Below are 22,198 nucleotides of genomic sequence, written 5' to 3'. Positions count from 1 at the left end.
CTGCCATTATTTTAAATATATTGCCTGTGAGTCAGACATCAAATCCAGTTATTGGTAGTCCTATATTTCTTCTATTTTAAAACTAAACTTACCGATAAATTAGTAGATATCACATCTTGTAACAAATATTGATACTACAGTATTCCTTGTATGAAAAGTGTTTTTTCTAAACATGGTTAAAACTATTTCCCAATTTCAGCATGTTAATATTTATATACAATAAGTCCATGGCATTGTTATAATTCCAAAGACTAAAGGAATTTAAGAAGCAAAATCAAGTTAAGTATGCAGCAATGATAATATCTATGATTGTCCATTTACAGTACAGCAAGAAATCTTAGTATGCCCATTTTGAGTTGCTTTTTTCTTACAAATGCTTTTTTTCTAAAGAAAATGGAGAAGTCATTTGAACCCCTTAACAAACTGTGTTTTTAAGTGCTAAGTTTAATATACCTTCTCCAAATCTCTGGTATAGGTTATTCTAAGACAATTTATTTGCATATGTTTCTACCACTGCACCTTAAATGGTTTTCATTTTCAGAAAATACTTGCGCCCATGTTCAAAAATATGCTAAGATCTATCTCTTTAGCTGAATTTACTAGTTGATTAAGTAGTATTGGATTAGTAAAATATGTCTTTTATAATATACTATATCTTTTTATATTAAACAAAATAAAGCAGTTTTTATTGTTGCTGTTAATTTTATTATTGATTTCCAGGAAAAAAAATACATAAATATATTCTTAAAACTACACTGGAAAGTCAATTTAAATCCCATCAGTATAAAACAAGGGCATTTACTATTAACATCTTTAAGTAGGAAGCATTATTAAAGTACAGTATTTCAAAAAATGTCTCTGATTATGAGCAAAACATATGGCCAAACAATAACAATCCAGCAAAACTGTGCATTTAAATATCAAGCTGGGGAAGTAGACCAGAGGTGGGTTCCTCCCAGTTCGCACAGGCTCTATAGAACCAGTAGTAATTATTGTAAGCTGCCCTGAGTCCTTTGGGATTGGGCGGCATAGAAGTCGAATAAATTAACTAATTAACTAACTAACTAACTAACTGTCGGTGATGTCACGGAACTGGGTCTGTTGGTGTCGGTCTGTGGACACTGCAATCTATTTTTTATTTTAGTTTTTTCCCTATTTTTTTCCTGGTTTTGCTTCCCCGTATGCACAGAAGCGGATTTTCCAGCACTGCATGCGTCACCATCAGCCTCCTTCATAACTTACCTTTCTATGATAGGTCACCTCTACTACTACCTCTGTTCGAACTGAGGACTGATTTAGTGGTACCAAAGGCAGAAGAATTCATTTCCTATATCTTTCTTTCTAAATGCAATCTTCCCCAGTTCTTTCTTTATGAAGGAAAGATCTAGAATAGTTATTTTCATTTCTAGCTTGGCCTCTTTGTTATTTTTCACTCTTTGAATTTGAATCATTTTGCACCTTGTTTTGAACAAATAATTATCAATTGGACAGTCACTTGCAACTTATTCCAGTAGCAATTGTAAATAATTCATTTAGCCTTAACCCAATTATATATAGTATTCATAAACTATTTGTTAGTCATGTATTAAGGTATTATTTAGGATTTCACACATTATTATTTAGTATATAGTAATAGCTTTGGGGAATGTTGTTTGCATTGCTTGGTTTGGTTAGCCATTGGCAAACTACTTTGTTAAGCAAAAATGACACCAATTTGAGCAGACCAACTGTCTCCTGCTCAGGAATGCCTGACCATAAAGGTAAATGAGCAAGACCTGATACCAAGTTGCTTACTAAGGAGGAGTGTTATTGATAAGATAAAAGTCTGTCTTGTAACCTTTAACTGATCTGTATTACTAAGACCTCTTGAAGATCTATCTATGCATAATGTTTCTCTTAATGATTGGTTCATGGTAATATATGCCTTTCAAACTTGTATTACAGTATAGGGGTCCACTCTAAGCCCATTTGAAACTTGCTTCTGGATAACCTCTTTACTTGCAAATAAACCTTTTCCTTTCTGCTTGTTAATTTAACTTGTCTGGTGTGGTTCATTGGGCCTGCGTACAGGTAAATGATCCAAGCTTTCTGAGACCCCGCAACAAGATATTGGATTTTTTTTCTCCCTTTTTTTGTAATTTTGAGGATTCAAGAGTGATATGAAACCCTGGGGCTGGTAGGTGGCTTGAGAGAAGCATGACTTTTTTGAAAAATGTTATCATCCTTCTCTAGGCAAAATGAGAGTTGTTACTTTTGTTACAATTACCGTATATACTTTTCCTACACCAAATATTTGTTTGCTTTGTCACAGGCCCACCATAAATGGTAAAATAATTCCTTCTTTACATTTACATTTCCACATAGGTTTGAAGTACCTTTATACACTTTGACAATTTATCCAGTGTTAGATATCGACAGTACATAATTTCATAAAATGTTTATTTTAAATTATAATGAATAAAACTTAGGAATAATGTGTTCATCATTACTCCACAATAGTGTTTTTCCAGTTCATTTTTTTCCAAAGTCAAATCCATAAGTTTTTCTATCTAATTTAAACCTTTCTTTCAATGGTAAATATGTAAGCCAGTGATAGACATGTCCTTCAAATAACAACTCATCTTTGAATTTAGGTGAAGGCATAATTAAAAACTGTTATTTGACAAGTCCACCAGTCTGGCCTTGCCACCATTTCTTTTCTAAATAAAGCTTCCAGCAATAATACCTAGAGCAAGGATCCCCAAGCCCCAGTCCATGGACTTGCACGACATGCCAGCAACCGGGCCCTGCAAACAAGCAAAGCCCCATCTGCTGGATGCAAATAGCATGAAAAACATGCTCCTTCCAGTCCCCAGAAAAATCTCTCTAAACAGAACTAGTTGCCAGTGCCCAAAAGGTTGGGGACACTGACCTAAAGAGTCATCTTTGTGGAGATTTATTTCAAACCCTCAGGATGACAGGTCTAACAAAGTGCTCGTTGGAATCAACATTTAAGTTAACCTTATCATACCATAAGTAGGTATCCAAATCTAATTTATGGTCGTCCAGATCACATACTTCCTTGTTTTGGAGAGTGACCTACTTTTTAAGCCAGACCAAACAACTAGCATCAAAATACAATTTCAAATGCAGCAAACCCAAACCTCTTTCTTTAGCATCTTGCACTAATTTATATCTAACATAGGTTATAAATCTGATGTTGAATGAAATATAACATAGACCTACACGAGTCTTTCAATTACACATGCTTTGCTGCACATAGAAGGGCCTTTGAAGCATTTCATAAAATTGATAAAGCAGTGTCATTTTTTTCTAGGCTTGTATGGCTGCTTTAAAGGCTACTCCCATCTGCTTCATATGTCTGTAATAGTTCAGGATACCAGATTGAGGAATTTATGTTTTGTAGTAATATTTTTACATGTTTGTTTTTTCCAGACAATCATCCAGTTACCTTGCTTGAAGAGAGGATTTTGCTCCATCCAAATTGTTGCAAAATTTCATTTCAGATCTTCTCCACTGATAGAAAAAGCAAGTCTTCTTAATAATGGAAGAAGGCAAGATTCCAAAAAGTGGAAATCATGACATAAGAAAATCCACCCGTATTGTGTGTGAAGAAAGCAAGACTGCCAGAGCTGTAACCAATCAAAATTATAAAACTAACAGAAATGACAAGTCTATAAAAGAAGTTGGGAAAAGTTCTACAAATGGTAACAACTTCAAAAAGATTAAGCAAAATGATGTTTGTCCTGAAAAATCAGGAGAAAATAAATCACGTAAGACAAATAGTTGCATTCCTGGATATAAAGACATGGGATCAGGTCTTCAGGATCAGAATCATAGCAAAGGAAAAAGATTACCAAATGTATCAACAGCATTGGAAAATCAGAAAGCATTGAAAGTTCAGCATGCACATGAAAACCTTCCAACTTCTCATATTTTAGAAAATGGTGCCAGTACAGAAATCTTACCAACTGCCCAGAAAGGGGCTCCTGAATTGGAAAATCCACTAAGAGAGGATACTTCCAAAATTAATGTTAATTTGTGTAATGATTCAGAAAAAAGTGATTTGGATTTAAAATCAGTAGAACAAACATCAGAAGATTACTGTAAGTATGCATTCAAGTGCTTTTTAAAAATCCTATAAGAAATTAAAACTTCATTGTTTTAATACTTATATATATGTTATTAAATGGGACAGATTGATTTCTTCTTTTTATGTAAATTTAAAAACGTATTTTTTGTAGGACTTTATAGAAATCTTTGTAATTATACTTGAAAATACTCCAGCATTTTGCTACATAAAACGTGCTATCATAATTTCTTAATTTAAGCACAACTAATTTTGCTGTTTTTAATTGAGCTTTTTCTTCATGCTATATTGCTTTTCTGCTTGAAAGGAATTTTTAGAAAGCTATAAGGGCATAAATTAAATGCAGTTATCTTCTACAAGTTAAGTGAAGAATTATCCTTTTAGAATGGAATCAAACATTGTAAGAGTGAAAGTTCATTCATATACAGTGATACCTCAAGTTACGAACCCCTCGTCTTACGAACAACTCGTGATACGAACCCGGGGTTCAGAAAATTTTTGCCTCTTCTTACGAACTTTTTTCGAGTTACGAACCGGTGTTCGGAGATTGCTGGGAAGCCGCGCGGCTGTTTTAGAAGGTGACAGCCGGGCGGCGGGGCTTCCCAGCACCCCCCCGAAACCCGAGCCTGGAAGTTCGGCACAAGTTCGGGGTTCAGGGGGGTGCTGGGAAGCCCCCCAGGCTGGCTGCGACCTTTTAAAACAGCCGCGCAGCTTCCTAGCTGTCTCCTGAAGCCGAACGCGGAAGTTCGGCTTTGGCGTTCGGCTTCAGGAGACAGCTGGGAAGCGGCACGGCTGTTTTAAAAGGTCGCAGCCGGCCTGGGGGGCTTGCCAGCACCCCCCCGAACCCGGGTGAAGCCGGGCAAGAGCGATCTTCTGCCGGCCATGGGCGACTCCCCGCCGCTCGCCCATGGCCAGCAGAAGATCGCTCTTGCCCGGCTTCCCCGCGAGGCATCAGGTCAGCATTCTGGACGGGCGGGCAGCGGGCGAGGATGGGGGAAGCCTCGCGGGGAAGCTGGGCAAGAGCGATCTTCTGCCGGCCATAGGCGAGCGGCGGGGAGTCGCCCATGGCCGGCAGAAGATCGCTCTTGCTGACCTGCTGCCTCGTGGGGAAGCCGGGCAAGAGCGATCTTCTGCCGGCCATGGGCGACTCCCCGCCGCTCGCCCATGGCCAGCAGAAGATCGCTCTTGCCCGGCTTCCCCGCGAGGCAGCAGGTCAGCATCCTCGGCGGGCGAGCGGCGGGGAAGCCGGCGGCTGTGGCAGCTGCTGCAAGAGGCTTCCCCGCCTCCTCAAAGCAGCCTCCCAAACCCGAACTTTCGCTGAGAAGCCCCGCCGCCCGGCTGTCACCTTTTAAAACAGCCGGGGGGCTTCTCAGCAGCCTCCCAACGCCGAAGCCCCCAGGCTGTTTTAAAAGGTGACAGCCGGGCGGCAGCGTTTTTTTGCCGGTTTTTTTTTGTTGTTGCACGGATTAATTGACTTTACATTGTTTCCTATGGGAAACAATGTTTCGTCTTACGAACCTTTCGTCTTACGGACCTCCTCCTTGCACCAATTAAGTTCGTATCATGAGGTATTACTGTATTGTGTTTCCCTGAAAATAAGACATTCCCCCAAAATAGCCCTTCAGAAAATAAACCGTTCAACAAAAATAAGCCCTCCCCGAAAATATTTAAAAGCATGCACATCCAGTCTCCACTATTTGCTCTGGGTAAGAGAGATAGAGCTGGAAATCAGGAAAGATAGGAAGGGGATCCTTGTCTTGCTCCCTGTGCCCCAAAATAATAAGATCTCCCCCAAAATAAAGCCAAGCGTTTATTTTAGGGTTCAAAATAATATAACAGGGTTTTATTTTGGTGGAACCTCTGGTAATAAAATCTCTTCTTCATGAAGGGTCTGCATAGTGCTACAGAGGTTTTTTGCATGCTGTCATGCAAAAGTAGGCAGGACTTCTTTATTTAATAAAATCTGTATAGCACTGCAGAAGCTTCTGAATGCTGCAAGATTGTGAAGATCTCCTTAAGGCAACAAAAGAAGCATTATCTCTGGGCACATGGCAGTAGTTAGGACAAAATGGTGGTCTCTTCCGGAACACTGCCATTTGGCTGCACAAAAAAGCAATTGGTTCCAGTGCTCTGGAAAGTCTTACAGCTCTTTAAAGACAGGGAGGAAGTTGTTTGGTGTGGTGGGATGGAAATCATACCTAAGATCTGGGGAGACCTGGAAGTGGGAAAAGGCCTGTGGACACCTGTGACACAAAGTGAAGCACAGGGCATCTGGGGAGTGGGGGAAAGGGCCAGAACAGGTGGGCCTCGGTCTGTGTTATGCCTCCAAGGGCCTCTCCTACCCTGGGGGCACCCTATTCTCCATTTAGTGATCTGGGCATTGCTTTAACAATTTAGCAGCCATGGATTTGGTATATACAAAAAGAGCCATGGTGATGCAGTGGTTAGAATTCAATATCGCAGGTTAACTCTGTCCACAGCCAAGAGTTCAATTCTGACCGGCTCAAAGTTGACTTGGCCTTCCATCCTTCTGGAGTTGGCAAAATGAAGACCCATATTGTTGAGGACATTGTGCTGACATTTGTAAACTGCTCAGTGCTGTAAATCAATATGCAGCAGTATAAATAAGTACAGTGGTACCTCTACCTAAGAACGCCTCTACTTAAGAACTTTTCTAGATAAGAACCAGGTGTTCAAGATTATTTCGCCTCTTCTTAAGAACCCGCGGAAAAATTTCCCAGGAAATTTGAGAGCGGCACTAAGGCCGGGCCAGTTTCCTGTCATTCCCCCTGGGTTTTTCTCTCTCTGGCGCAGTGTATGGGAGGTAGCCTTGCACTGGGTGTATGGGAGGTGCGTGGTCCTCGCTGCCTCAGAGTCCCTCTTTTTTTAAAAAGTCTTAAAGTTTGGGATTTTTTTTGATTCTCCTCACCTCACCTTCTTCCTTCGGCAGCAACTGTCCTTGTCCTCTTCTTCCTCCTCCCACCCAAATTCCGAGCTTTTATTTCTTTCCTAATGGGTTTGCACACATTCTTTGCTTTTACATTGATTCCTATGGGAAAAATTGTTTCTACTTACAAACTTTTCTACTTAAGAACCTGGTCATGGAATGAATTAAGTTCTTAAGTAGATGTACCACTGTATTTCTGTGTTGCTACCAGTATATAGAAATCAACTTGTTTAGGGATCCCAACTGGGGCCAGCAACTCAGTCATTTTGAGAAGTGGTTAGTAAATGAAATTATTATTGTGTTTATGATCTATCTTCAATTTTCCTTTCTAGAAAAACTTTCCTTTATAGGGTTATTTTTTCATAAGCATCATAATAGCAAACAATTGCTAAGCAGAGCAGTTTCTAAGGGGACCGTGTGTCTACGTGTATGTGTGTGTATATGTATGTATGTTTCCCCTAATTTCTCAAGTCATAAAGAGATTCTCAGTAATTTTATATTCTTATATTTGATCCATATGATAATACTGAGAATTATCAATAAAACTTGTTATCTAAATTTTAATTTTTATTATGAGCATTTCCAAACTTAGTGGCCACAATTTTCAAAAAAGGATATACAGTGATCCCCCGCTCGTTGCGAGGGTTCCGTTCCAGGAGCCCCCGCAACGAGCGGGTTTTCGCGAAGTAGCGATGCGGAAGTAAAAACACCGTCTGCGCATGTGCAGACGGTGTTTTTACTCCCACAGCGCTAGCGAGGAGCCGAAGATTGAGGACTCAGCTCGGAAGCTGCACGGGTGTTTTAAAAGGTCTCCGCCGGCATGGGGGGCTTCTTAGCACCCCCCCAAACCCGAGTTGGGGGTTCGGGAGGTGGTAGGAAGCCCCCCATGCCGGCGGAGACCTTTTAAAACACCCGTGCAGCTTCCGAGCTGAGTCCTCAAGCCAAGCGCAGAAGTTAGCCTTGAATCCCTTTGAATCCCGCCGCTTCTGCTGGATACGGGCGATGGGGGGGCGAGCTGCCACAGCCCCTGGCTTCCGCGTTGCTCGTCCCACCCACCGCCCGTATCCAGCAGAAGCTGCTGGATTCAAAGTGCTGCTGGGAGCCGCAGGCGAAAGGAGCTCGGGCATCGGAGCGCGGCGCCAGGCATTGTTCTCCGGACCCCGCCCGCTCAGCCCCGCGGCGGCCCTTTCCCTCTCCAGGCTGCGGGCGGGGTCCGGAGAACAATGCCCGAGCTCCTTTCGCCTGCGGCTCCCAGCCCACCGCCTGTCTCCTGCTGCCCGGTTTAGCCAGGACACGAGCGGCGAAATGACTTGGAGGAATGTGAAGATGAAACCGGCCGGTTTCAGCTTCACATTCCTCCAAGTCATTTCGCCGCTCGTGTCCTGGCTAAACCGGGCAGCAGGAGACAGGCTTTGAGTTTTGGCTGCGGGGGGAGAAGTAGGACTTTCCTAACTCCCTCGCCCCGCAGCCAAAACTCAAAGCCTGTCTCCAACGCGCGCTACGATCTTCCGGGCGAGCCAGGCTCAGCGGATCAAGGCAGCCGCTTGGGCCGAGAGGAGCCGGCCTTGATCCGCTGAGCCTGGCTGGCCCGGAAGATCGTAGCGCGCGTTGGCGGATCAAGGCCGGCTCCTCTCGGCCCAAGCGGCTGCCTTCCGTCACTGAGCCTGGGGTCCCGCGCCCCGGATCGGGCGGCTGCTGCTTTGCAAAGAGGCGCTTTTTTCCCTCCCAGCCCCGCGTGCAGATCCCGCGCGGCTTTTGTGTGTGTGTGTTTGTGATCTTTCCACGCGCTTTTGCGAGTTGTGCAAATTGGCGCTTTCGCTTCTTCCCCGCGCTCGGCTTCCTCCTTTTTTATTCCTTTGTTTGCCGGCGGCTCCAGGGCGCCCGCCGGGCCTGGCTTGCTTTGACCTCTCCCGGGCGGCCTCGGCATCCTTGGCGGCGAGCGGGGATCTTCCCCCCGCGAACGCAGGCAGGTGGTTGCGCGTGGCGCCCCGGGCTTTTTTAGGGGGGGTGTTTTTTATCCCCGTCTGCACCGGCTTTGCCAGGCTGCGATCGGGCGCTTGGAAGGGGAAGAGAAGCGTTGACAGACGCGGCGAACTTCCAGGGCTGGGGGTTTTTTATTTGCGCCCCGAGGGAGGAAGAGCCCCCGAAGTGACCCGCAGGAGCCGGGCGAAGCGGGCAGGCGGCGATCGCAAGACGCCGGCTTGGCTGCCGGGCTTTTCCGCCGGCACCTGAAGTGGAGCTCCGGCTGGGCTGCCCCCGGTGCGTGCCCGGGAGACCCCCGTCCGGCGCGCTACGATCTGGCCCCCACCTGGTCCCGCCCGATCCTCCTCCCTGAGGCAGCGGCGAGCGAAGCCAAGCCGGCAGCAATGTCGCCGCCGGTGCAGCCAACGCGCGCTACGATCTTCCGGGCCAGCCAGGCTCAGTCACGGAAGGCAGCTGCTTGGCCCGGGATGCTGGGCCGAAAGGAGCCGGGCTTGAAGATCGCAGCGCGCGTTGGCTGCGGTGGCGAGGGCTTGCAATAGAGGGTGGAGGAAGCGGCCATGGGAGGGCGAGCTGCCTCAGGGAGGAGGATCGGGCGGGACCAGGTGGGGGCTGGAATTTCTCCGCCAGGGCGAAGGGCGGGCGAGCGGGTGCTGGGGAGGGCTTCTCGCCCTCCCGACAGCAAGAGGGGGGAGCGAACGGCGTGGGCAGGCGAAGGGCGGGCGAGCGGCAGCGAGGAGTTTGCGTGGGCGGTGGGGAAACTCCTCGCTGACGCCAGCAAGAGGGGGAAGACCCAGGGAAGCCGCTGCCATCTACGCATGCGTGCAGGGCACGCATGCGTAGATGGTATTTTTGACTTCCGGGTTGAAAAATAGCGAAGTACCCTGTTCGCAATGGTTGGGGACGCAATAAACGGGGGATCACTGTATTTACATTCCATGATTTCTTAATTTAGATTTATGGTAGTTATGAAAAATGTATTAAACATTCTCTTCACCCTTTTTCTACAAGGTAAAATGAAAAATTCTGACTCTGCTAAAGAAAGTAAGTCAGAAACTGATTATTTAGAAAATGTTGCTGTCATGGATGAATCAACACTGATGGAAGAAGAGCAGTTGGGCTTGAAACAAGCTGAAGAGCGACTGGAAAGAGATTATATTATCCGTTTGGAAAAAGTAAGTACAAGAATTTAATTTGTGTATATGTGTGCATGCTAGATTGTATATCTAACTTAAAAGAAGAGTTTAATTACAGGATTTATCTTTAAATTTTACAGTATGAAGAAGTTTATCTAAATTTTAAAACATCTTGTAATTTTGGATTAGAAGAATTTTAGCACGGCAGGAAACATACTTCTGAATAGCCTTTCACATTATTATAATAGATAAGAAGAGATAATTTTACAGTTAATTTGAAGGAATTATATACATTTCTTGGTTTGTAGTAAACACCGAAGAAGCCTATTCAAAGTTGATGATAAACCATTAATGTAGGTGCTTAATTACACTTTATGTACAGTTTTGTTTTAGTATTCTAGTATTTATTCTAGTATTTATAGTATTTAGGCTGACTTTTGTATCTCAGGCTTGAAATGTATTAAAAATCAACATGCACAGATATTTTTTAATGTTTTCCCACGACTATCATATGTTCCAGAAACAAATCCTGATTAGCAGTGTTGACTATAGAAAAAGGTTTCCTTGTTTTATATGTACATTTGATCTTGGTGTTCCATGTCCATAAGCATAAATATTCTGTTGTTTATAAACTGAAACAATTATTCTACTTTAGGATGGAATATATTACAGGTAGGTCTGTACCTACAATCATTTATTCAAAATTTCAGAATTATAATGGCACTGAACCAATGAATGTTTCAAGCCATCCTCGGAGTTTCAGCTGTCCAAGCACTTCTGCAGTCAAGTGATTGCGATCTGGGTGCTTGGCAACCAATTCACATTTATGATCAGGTGCACTGCTCAGCTATTATGTGATAGTCATTTATAGCCTTTTCTACCAGCTTTCCCAGAGAGGCAATGGGGGAAGCTAGCAGGAAATTGCTGCAGTCCCAAATTGCTGAAGTGAGTGTCCCCCACTTTATCCACGCCTGCTCCAGTTCTTTGTGCTGCACTGCTTACTCATGCACTTGATATATGCTGTACCTCTTGCACAACCTTTTGCACCCACATACATTGTTTTCAACACATGTCACATACCTCTTGCACATGCCCTTAATTGATGTTTAGGCTTGTTAAATTGGATTTTAGTATGTTTAATGGATTTTAGTTTTAAGTTGACTTAATTTTAACTTCAATTTCTACTTTGTTATGTTTATGTATTTAATTTTTATGTTGTAAGCCGCCCTAAGTCTTCGGAGAAGAGCGGCCTAGAAATAAAAATAATTAATAAATAATAAAATATTATACCCTCTTGCTCTCTCCCTCACCAGTACCAGCCACTTATCTCCATTTTGCTACCATCCTGCATTTTGCTTCCCCAACCAAAGTCAACCAGTTTTCCTCCTGGTTTCCCTACTGACTTTGGTTGAGGAACCCTGCAGGAAGTTGACTTGCATAACAATCATGAGATTCACTTAACAGCGGCAAGGAATGCAGGAGTTGCCGTCACTGGCAGTGAAGTTGTATTTTACAATCACATCACTTAGCCATGGGAATTTTCATCTCAATTGCCATAGTAAGCAGAGGACTATTTGTATTGTATTAATTTGTATTAAACAATTCCTTATTGGAGTGCTCTATGAAGGCAATTAAAAGTAAAACTTAAGGTTTTTGTAATGTTTTTAATCAGATTGATTGTATAACCATACTTCGATATTGCATGCCATTCTAATCACAAAATCTTTCAAAATGATTATGAATATAGAAAAGGAACATTAAGGGCAGTCATCATGAAATAGGGGGAAGACCGTTTCCAAGGGGAAAAATTTCAGCTTTGGTGCTCTTCTGCTATGAAGAATATATGTGTAGGAAGAAGCTCCTTTGGTAATTGTAGAAGCCAGGATAACCAATATGCCATATTAGAGTATAAGACGCACCTTAGTTTTGGGGGAGGAAAATAGAGGGGGGGGAATCTACCTATCAGGTGTTCACCTGGCTAGCGTCCCTAGTTTGTTTAGCTTCAGCACATTATTTTATCCCCTGGTTAGAGCTGAAAAAACTTGATCAGAGGGAGTATAAATGAAAACAAGCCTGCAAAGATTTAGGACAGGGGAAAAAACCTTCGGAGGGAGTCGGAAGATTGTTAGCACCTAGTTAGGGCTGGGAAAAAAGCTTAAAAAATACTACATTCGGAGTATAAGATGCACCCAAATTTTCAGCCTCTTTTAGGGAGTTAAAAGATGTGTCTTATACTTCAAAAAATATGGTATCTGAAAGTTGGGATTGTATAAAGAGAAAAAATACTTTCCATATATTATATTAACAAAAATAAATATTTCATTTACCGTATTTTTCAGAGTATAAGATGCACCGCAGTATAAAACGCACCTTAGTTTTGGGGAAGGAAAATAGAGAAAACAATATGCTTACCATCTGGCTAGCATCCTTAGTCTGGTCAACTTCAGCACATTATTTTATCCCCTGCTTAGGGCTTTAAAAAAAACTTTATTCGGAGAGAGTAACAATGAAAGAGTTTGCAAGCCAGTAAGAGCTGAGAACATCCTTAGCAGCTGGAAAGAAACATTCAGAACAAATAGAGCAATGGAAAAAAAACTTGCAAAGACTTAGGGCTTGGAAAACATTCTTTGAAGAGAGTAACAATGAAAGAGCTTGCAAGCTGTTAAGAGCTGGGAGCATCGTTATCACCTGGTTAGGCTGGAAAGAAACTTATTTGGAGCAAATTATAGCAATGAAAAAACCGTGCAAAGATTTAGGGCATGGAAAACATTCTTTGCAGAGAGAAACAATGAAAGAGCCCTGCAAGGTAAGAGCTGGGAAGACTGTTAGCAGCTATTTAGGGCTGGGGGCGGGGAGGCTACATTTAGAGTATAAGACGCATCCAAATTATGAGCCTCTTAGGGAGGAAAAGAGTGCATCTTATACTCCGAAAAATATGGTAATCCAACACAGTCTTAATTTTGCAGTTGCTACTTGGTTTAGGTTTTAATGATGCTAAACTCTTGAATTTATTTTTTCCATAAACAGTTCTGGAATATTTATGAACATGATAGGTAGCAGTCAATACAAGTTTTTAATGTTTTATACTTTCTCAGTATTTAAGTTAACCCTTTGAATAGCTTTACCGAAAACTGAAAGATGTACGGTATGTCTAAAAATTTTTAAAATTTACTTACATAAATGGCTATTCCTATATGGTGAGTTGGGACAGTCTTTGTGTACTGTACTCTTCTGTTGTAAATGTATTTAAAAACATTTTATTGTTATGATGTGGTGGGGAAAACAGGATAATGAAGTGGCTGCTGAATCTCAAATATGTGTATTTTTCCCACAGCGTTCTCCAGAATACTCTAATTGCCAGTACCTATGTAAGCTGTGTTTAGTTCATATTGAAAATATCCAGGGAGCTCATAAACATATTAAAGAAAAACGCCATAAAAAGAATATCATGGTAAGTACTAGAATAAGTTTTGATATTTTGTTCTGAAGTTCAATCTTGGTTTCAAATTTTAAAATATTGGTTAAAAGCAACCAAGATGAATAGATACTGAGTTAGACTCATAAGAACTTTGTTGATGGTGAAAAAAAGATCCAACTGCTATTGAGCTACATGGTGTGTAACAAAAATGGCATAGAAAGTCATGTAAGCTAGTATGGGCCCTGGTTTTCAGTCTAGACATTTTGTAATTATAAGCCAAAGAGTAGAGGTGCAGGTATGGTCCCTAAGGTCACCATGGTATTTATGAAAAAAATGGCTCATAGTTATTTGAAGAGGAATAGGTTAGAAATTTTGTTATTATACATAACCTGCTGCTTAATGGAATCTCTGCCTAAGCTGTGCTGGTCTTAGAATTGATGTTGGAGATTCCTAGAATTATTGTGTGTGGAGATTTCAGTGTTTCTTTCTGTTGTTTTATCTAGAGTGGTTTCATAGCAACCCTGGCACCCATGGGCCTATTCTTGTTGGTTACAAGGCACGGACTCAGTTTAGTATTTTATTGTGATTAGAAGTTTGTTTTATGGGTGAGAATAAGTCAGATTTATTTAACCTTAATCATGCTGTTAAGGTTGAATATGTAGCTATATCCCATCTATACAAGTAGTGGACCTGTTATTATGGTATATCCCTAGTTTTTTTTAATCCAATTCGGTTTAATTAGATTCCAAAAAGGCCTTGAAGCTTTTTTACCTGTGCTTCTATTAATGCCCCTGTTGGTCTTAGGATAGGAACCTATTGGAGAGGTTGACACAATTTCTTAAAAGTAATTTGTTACTTGCTTTGATCTTGTAGTAAACCCAGGTGAGTAAACTCAGTGGGGTTTGCAACAACAATGTAGATGGGTGGAGCACAGGTGGAGGAGAGGAACTGACTTAAATCTCATAAGACAGAGCATAAAGTCCATTTGAAAGTTTATTTTTAGGTGATTCATGCACAAAGACACAATTTTTCTGTATATACTGCATTGAGAAGCTTACATCCTCTGGGTTGCTTTAGATTTTGAAGCAACTGACAGCCTTGCCTCCTCTCCTAGTTCTAATCAGAACTGTCTAAGCTTGTAGCAACACTTCCAGTAGTAGTTATTATTATTATTATTATTATTATTATTATTATTATTATTATTATTATTATTTTGCAGATAAAATCTCTCATACATCACAATCAATGCTGAGATTACATTTTACAGTTGTATCATTAGAGTGGATCATTTTCATAATACCTGAGGAAATGGACAGGCTGCTTTGAACAATATATTTCATCACTTATTCTTTTGGATCCTTGCCCAATTTTGTTTACAATTTCTGGTCGAGAGCTTTTGAGAGACACCTGAGTTATTTTCATAAATGTTCATCCCTCAGAGAGAAGGGAGACAAAAATGTTTCCTTGGCTAAAGATAACAATGGTTAGATATTATCTTAGGAACTGGGATATTAAGATGGGCAGCATAATGCAGTCTCTTAACTTTCCATGATTATGAATTAATAATTTAGTAAGTGGTGTTTTCTCAACTACAGGCAACTGAGAGAGCAGGTTATCTGAACATTTCAAATTGGCTTCAGGATTGGCTACAGCCTTGAGACTTCTGTGGTTGGCTTGTGTTTTTCCCATGTCTTGTTCATTTTTCATTCAGTGGCCATAAGGACATGAATACTAACCTGCCCCCCTTGCTTTTCTTGCTCTGTTTGCTAATTGCTTCAATTGGTTTTTGAATAATTAAACTGATATTTGCAGGATTCTCCTGTTAAAGTTCAAAGCATTACTTTTTATCTTTATGTTTTTCATTAGGAAAAGCAAGAAGAAAATGAGCTCCGTGCCCTCCCTCCCCCTTCACCTGTACAAGTTGCTGCTTTGAATTTTATGCTGATGGAGGCAGCAAAAGAAAAAGGAATATCTGATGATGATTTCAAAGTCCGCCAAGAAATTGTATATGATATGGAAAAGATTATTCAGCAATCCTTACCAGGTAACTTCCTGGTATCTCTCATCTGGATGCAAAATAGGGGTTGTATTTTTTCAGATGAGGTTGGTCAGCTATGTACTGCTCCCTAGCAGGATATTTTAGAATTAGAATAGCAAAATTAAGCTAAAGTGGTACCTCTACTTAAGAACGCCTCTACTTAAGAATTTTCTAGATAAGAACCAAGTGCTCAAGATTTTTTTGCCTCTACTTAAGAAAAATTTCCCAGGAAATTTGAGAGCAGCACGAAGGCCCAGCCAGTTTCCTGCCATTCCCCCTTTAGTCCTGGCCATCTCGGGCTGGCAGATGAGCCTTTCGGTGGCACTTTAGGAGGCTTTGGCAGTCCAGAGCGAACGAAGCATTTTCCTTTCTCTGGGCGCTTGGACAGGGAATAAACCTCTGCCAGTGCCCAGAGAAAAATGCTCCCTTTGCTCTGGGCAGCTGAGGAGTCACCACAGTGAGGGAAAGGCACTGGCTACAAAGCGAGCGAGCGAGAGGAGAGGGGAGCCCTTCAGCATGGGAAGGAAGAGACAGCAGGTAGCAGCAGCAGCAGCCAGTGTATGGGAGGCGCATACTCTTCCTTGCTGTCTCAGAGTCCCTCTTTTTTTTTTTTAAGCCTTAAACTTTTGGGGTTTTTTTATTCCCCTCACCTCACCTTCTTCCTTCAGCAGCGACTGCCCTCCTCCTCTTCTTCCTCCTCCCACCCAAATTCCGAGCTTTTATTTTTTTCCTAATGGGTTTTCATGCATTATTTGCTTTTACATTGATTCCTATGGGAAAAATTGCTTCTACTTAAGAACGTTTCTACTTAAGAACCTGGTCACGAAACAAATTAAGTTCTTAAGTAGAGGTACCACTGTAATTGCTTATACAGGTAGTCCTCAACTTATGTCCACAATTAACCCAAAATTTGTTAATGTTTTACGTTAAGATTTTACAACCTTTCTTGCCACAATTGTTCAGTGAATTACTTCAGTTATTAAGTTAGCAACATGGTTGTCAGTGAATCTGGCTTTCCCATTGACTTTGCTTCTCAGAAGGTTCAAAAGATGATCACAGAACACTGGGACACTGCAGTTGTTATAAATATGAGTCAGTTGCAAAGCACTTGAATATTGATCATGTAACCATGGAGTTGTTGCAATGGTCATAAAGGTAAAAACGGGTTATAAATCAGTTCTTCAGTATCATTACCAGCCACAGTGGCATAGAGGTTAGAGTGCAGTACTGCAGGCTACTTCTGCTGACTGCCAGCTGTCTGCAGTTTGGCAGTTCAGATGTCACCAGGCTCAAGGCTAACTCAGCCTTCTATTCTACCAAGGTGGGTAAAATTATATACTGTAAACCACTTAGAGAGGTCTGTGAAGTAATATATATAAGTCTTAAGTGCTATTGCTATTATAACTTTGAACAGTCACTAAATGGACTGTTGTAAGTCGAGGACTACCTGTAACAGAAAACAATATTAACAAGGCATTGATTATTACATGACGGCTAAAAAAATAAACAGTTATAAATTCTGTTGTTTATGCTTAATAACAGTCATTTCATAAAATGACAGTTTCTTTGTTATATGTAGTGAGTTTCTGCTTCTAAATAAAGCACAGTCTTTCCTAAAGAAGCAAAAGACAAATCTTTTTCATTCTAATTGTATTTTACTCTATTTACATGAAAAGAAAATAGAGTATGGGAGAACATCTTTGTTCATTTGCTAAAAATATAGTAATAGAATATGTTGAAGTGGTGCAAATATGAAGGTAAGTGGGTGAAACACAAGGAGGAACAGTTGTTGCTTCCAGGACAGAATCTCTGCCTACAAATGACATCTTTTGCATAGATTTGTGTTGTGTGCCAGGTGTGCCCATTCTTGTACTGAGAAGTTCTGTTCATAGTCGCTCATGCCTTAGTCACTTCCCCCCAAGTGAAGTACAGCAGTGCTCTTGAATATAAATTGCATTCATTGCCAGTGTGTTTCTGAGTTCAATTCAAGATGTTGGCAGTTAGCATAGCATGGGACTAATATATCTTAGGCAATGCATTTCTCTAATTGTGTCTACCTATCACATAGATTTGGGAGAAGAGACATGCTATGAGTCCTGTAACTGTCTCAGAATCAATGACAGTTCAGTTCAGACAAAATATTATGCACGTGACAAAGGTTTGGTGGAACCCATTGATGGTTCCACTAATTGTTCTAATTTTTTTTAAAAAACCTTGGCTGCCAGTTACATATATCTATTGTAGCTGCACAGAATCAAAATGTTGACATGGCTGGCCGTATAAATTGAAATAAATAATTTTATAAATGAGGTGCCTTATTTATTTATTTAATCGACTTCTGTGCTGCCCAATCCCGAAGGACTCAGGCCATTAATTTTAGTTTGTGTTCATGTACTTTTTTGTGTCCTGACCCCATTCTTTTATACCTTAATGCTAATACAGATTAATACGTACATACATGGATACATATATAATACATATATAAAAGTAATGAATATATAGACTATATGAAACACATTTTCTAGTGGAAAAATTCCAGATTTTATGTCAAACCACAATTATTAGTTTGCATAGAACATTAAAAATCTGGAATCTGATAAACCAAAACTGAATTATAATTCATTCATATATCCTGTCTATGTAAAAAAACCAAACGAGAAGGGGAGTATCTGAACCTTCATCTTATTTGTGAATTTAACAAGGAATAGAGATTTAAAATATTTAGGGAACAGCTGTAATATTAAAAAAGTTTAGGGAAAGAGTGATCACAATTACATGATTACTTACAAAACCATTTTTTTAAAAATTTCTAGAGTGTTCTTTGAGGATGTATGGATCCTGTCTAACTAGATTTGCTTTTAAAACCAGTGATGTTAATATTGATATAAAATTTCCTTCAACGGTAAGTCAAATATTTGTTACATTATTTAAGAAACTGTAGTTTAATATATTGAAATTGAAGCTCAAATGTTTTTCTATACCAAGATATAGAAAAGGAAACTGTTCACGGAAATTGGTTTGTTTTATGCCTCAGAGGTAGTTTTCATTCTTGAGCTAGTTCATTCTTCTTGTTGGACAAATTAAACACTTTATGTCAATTTGAGGCTATGTCTAGTGCTTCCAGTAGGTAGTGGGCAGGCTAGAAGAGATTCTATGTATATGAGAAGCCTTGTAAACCTCTATAACTTTTGAATGAGGCTGGAGATAAGACAAGCCAAAGCCATATGCTCATTTTGCTTAAATTGGAAACAGTGGAAACAAGTTACAGTACTTTAGAAGGATGTTTTATACATTCCAGTCTTGGATCTCTTTGAAACTTTACGGAGCCTAATAGGAAAATTATTTTGGGTTTGGATTTGAGTTCAATTTATTAACTTCCCAATAACATCTAATGATTATTTTTTTTAATCAGCATTAGATACAAAAAACTCTTTAAGTGTTCACTGTTGTCTGTTTATCAGGAATTTTGCAGCTCAGATGTGGTAGCTCTAATCTTAATCAGCAAACCCTATTCTTAGATAATTCTTACTGAATATTGAGATCCTTTCACCTTAGTCTCAAGAAATCACATATGCAAAAACTTAGGGTTCCCAGGGAATGTTACCATTTAGTTTTACAGGTCTCAACACCTTAGCTTTAGAAGTGTTCAGACAAGGAAGCTAGTAAACATTCTGACCATAGATTGAGGAAATCACTCATGCTAAGAGTGAGGATTTTAGCTGGGAATTCTAAAATATGTTTCCCCAGAACAACTGGAAAACATCTGCTTCTAAATGCAAAAATCAGTATTTCTCCCATGTTATATAGCAATGATGGTGAATCTTTTAGGCACTGAGTGCCCAAACCCAAAGCACTGGAAATCCAATGAACAGATGGCCAGCATGCATTTGCACCTCAGAAACCCAATGACCAGTTGGCTGAGCTGGGGTGATGGTGTATGTGCCCACAAAGAGGACTCTGCGTGCCACCTCTGTGCCATAGGTTCGCCAGCATGGTTATATAGAGATGTATATATGCAGTACTGTAATCTATTTTATTTCCTGGCAGGACAGTGTGAGCGGGGTGCCTTCATTCTTCCAGCTTTAGTAAATTAATTTATCTGAAAACTTTGTCCCCTGGCCTTTAAGGTTAGCAGGTCTAGATACTGCTTTTTATATGCCAGTTTAACTGTGTAGCAATTTTTCTGTGTAGTGTGCTGAGCTGGAAAAAGGCTGACATATGAGTTAAGATTGTTAAAATTGTTAATGTGTACAACTTTACATTTCTAAATGTAGACATATTTTCATGTTTGTACATACAAAATATACTATATTCTTTGTGTGCCAGGGAGCAGGATTGGGGAACAAATGTTTGTATTATTAGAATAGAATAGAATAGAATTCTTTATTGGCCAAGTGTGATTGGACTTTGTCTTGGTGCATATACTCTCAGTGTATATAAAAGAATACATTTGTATATAATGTACAGTGTATATAAAAGATACATTTGTCAAGAATCATGTGGTACAACACTTAATGATTGTCATAGGAGTCAAATAAGCAATGAAGAAACAATCAATATTAATAAAAATCTTAGGATACAAGCAACAGGTTACAGTCATACAGTCCAAAGTGGGAGGAAAAGGATGATAGGAATGATGAGAAAAAACTATTAGAAATAGAAGTGCAGACTTAGTAAGAGGTTGACAGTGTTGAGGGAATTATTTGTTTAGTAGAGTGATGGCATTTGGGAAAAAACTGTTCTTGTGTCTAGTTGTCTTGGTGTGCAGTGCTCTGTAGCGACGTTTTGAGGGTAGGAGTTGAAACAATTTGTGTCCAGGATGTGATGGGTCAGTAAATATTTTCACTGCCCCCTTTTTGACTCGTGCAGTATACAGGTTCTCAATGAAAGGCAGGTTGGCAGCAATTGTTTTTTCTGCAGTTCTGATTATCCTCTGAATTCTGTGTCAGTCTTGTTGGGTTGCAGAACCAAATCAGACCGTTATAGAGGTGCAGATGACAGACTCAATGATTCCTCTGTAGAACTGTGTCAACAGCTCCTTGGGCAGTTTGAGTTTCTTGAGTTGGTGCAGAAAGAACATTGTTTGTTGTGCTTTTTTGATGATGTTTTTGATGTTACGTGACCATTTTAGGCCTTGAGACACGATAGAACCTAGAAATTTGAAGGTCTCTATTGTTGATACTGTGTTGTATAGTATTGTGAGAGGTAGAAGGATGGAAGGGTTTCTCCTAAAGTCTACCACAATTTCCATGGTTTTGAGTGTGTTCAGTTCTAGATTGTTCCGGTCACACTACAAGGTTAGTTATTCAACCTCCCATCTACAGTATATGCGGATTCATCATTGTCTCGAATGAGTCCAATCACTGTTGTATTGTCTGCAAACGTCAGAATTTTAACAGATGGATCTTTTGAGATGCAGTCATTGGTGTATAGAGAGAAGTGGTGAGAATACACAGCCTTGGGGGGAGGGGGCTGTGTTAATTGTACATGTATCTGATGTACAAGAATAAATAGAATCAATGTGAGAATAAATAATCTTCATTCATTATTTTAGATGACTCATCCAGATGTTCTGATACAAGTGCTCGATATTTTAAAAAATACTGGTAAGTTTGTGTCATTATTTCTTTCTTAATTTCTTCATAATCTGTTGTGGAGAAAATAAGGGGATTTTACAGAGATATACATATGACCAGATGACTTTTAATCAGCACGAAGGTACTATGAAAATGATTTTTATTTAATATGTTCTATTTCCTCCTTCAGGATCTTACTCTGATGTGGAATCAGATTTCCATGCCAAAGTTCCTGTTGTTTTTTGTGAAGATGTTAAAAGGTTAGTGTTTTGTATATGTTCATCTTCATAAGATAATGGCTAAGAAACCACCTTAAATTTGAACATTATAGGACATTTTGCACTGCAAAGGACTTAATTTAAAATTAAGGTGTTGTTTTTTCAATTTGTTAAGGAGGATATTTATAACTGTCTCAGAATCAATGACAGTTCAGACAAAATATTAAGCACATGACAAACTGACTGTAAAATATGAGCTTTGCATACATTCATTATCTTTCCATTAAAGTTACCGTATGTACTCGAGTATAAGCCGAGTTTTTCAGCCCAAAAAATGGGCTGAAAAACACAGCCCCGGCTTATATTTGGGTCATTGACAAAGTCACCACACGAGGGCGCCATTGCTTGAGCCAGAGCGAGGAGGCACCAGCTTTTGTCCCCTCTCGCACGCCGTAGTTCCTCTCCCTAGCTCAAGCAGAGGCAGCCATTTGCTCCAACCGAGAGGGGAAAAAAGCAATGGTGAGTAACTATTCCTTGCTCTCTCTGCATTGGTATTTTGTGGTAGTTGCTGTCCTTGCTTGGATAGGATCTAATAATGTGTTATGAGGCAGAGCTAGACAGGAATTCTTTTTCTATCTGTCTATCTTTCTATCTATTTTTCTATCTAACTATTTTTCTATCTATCTATCTATCTATCTATCTATCTATCTATCTATCTATCTATCTATCTGTATCTATTTCTATCTATCTATTTTTCTATCTTTCTATCTATTTTTCTATCTATCTATTTTTCTT

At 40.3% G+C, this 22,198-nt stretch overlaps 1 protein-coding gene across 2 annotated transcripts in view; it reads left to right on the top strand.

Annotated features, from left to right (window-relative positions):
• TUT4 (terminal uridylyl transferase 4) overlaps nt 1-22,198 on the top strand; it is a 53,620-nt gene that overhangs the window by 2,890 nt on the left and 28,532 nt on the right. For both annotated transcript variants that reach the window (XM_070745909.1, XM_070745908.1), the window contains exons 2-8: nt 3,436-4,106; nt 10,029-10,192; nt 13,488-13,604; nt 15,438-15,615; nt 18,423-18,511; nt 21,164-21,215; nt 21,376-21,445. In XM_070745909.1, the coding sequence (XP_070602010.1) occupies nt 3,545-4,106; nt 10,029-10,192; nt 13,488-13,604; nt 15,438-15,615; nt 18,423-18,511; nt 21,164-21,215; nt 21,376-21,445 (1,232 nt within the window). In that variant the 5' untranslated portion in view covers nt 3,436-3,544. The remainder of the gene's footprint in view (nt 1-3,435; nt 4,107-10,028; nt 10,193-13,487; nt 13,605-15,437; nt 15,616-18,422; nt 18,512-21,163; nt 21,216-21,375; nt 21,446-22,198) is intronic.

This window comes from Erythrolamprus reginae, chromosome 3 (genome assembly GCF_031021105.1).
Source record: "Erythrolamprus reginae isolate rEryReg1 chromosome 3, rEryReg1.hap1, whole genome shotgun sequence".
NCBI lineage: Eukaryota > Metazoa > Chordata > Lepidosauria > Squamata > Dipsadidae > Erythrolamprus > Erythrolamprus reginae.
This window is presented reverse-complemented; position numbering and strand designations above follow the sequence as displayed.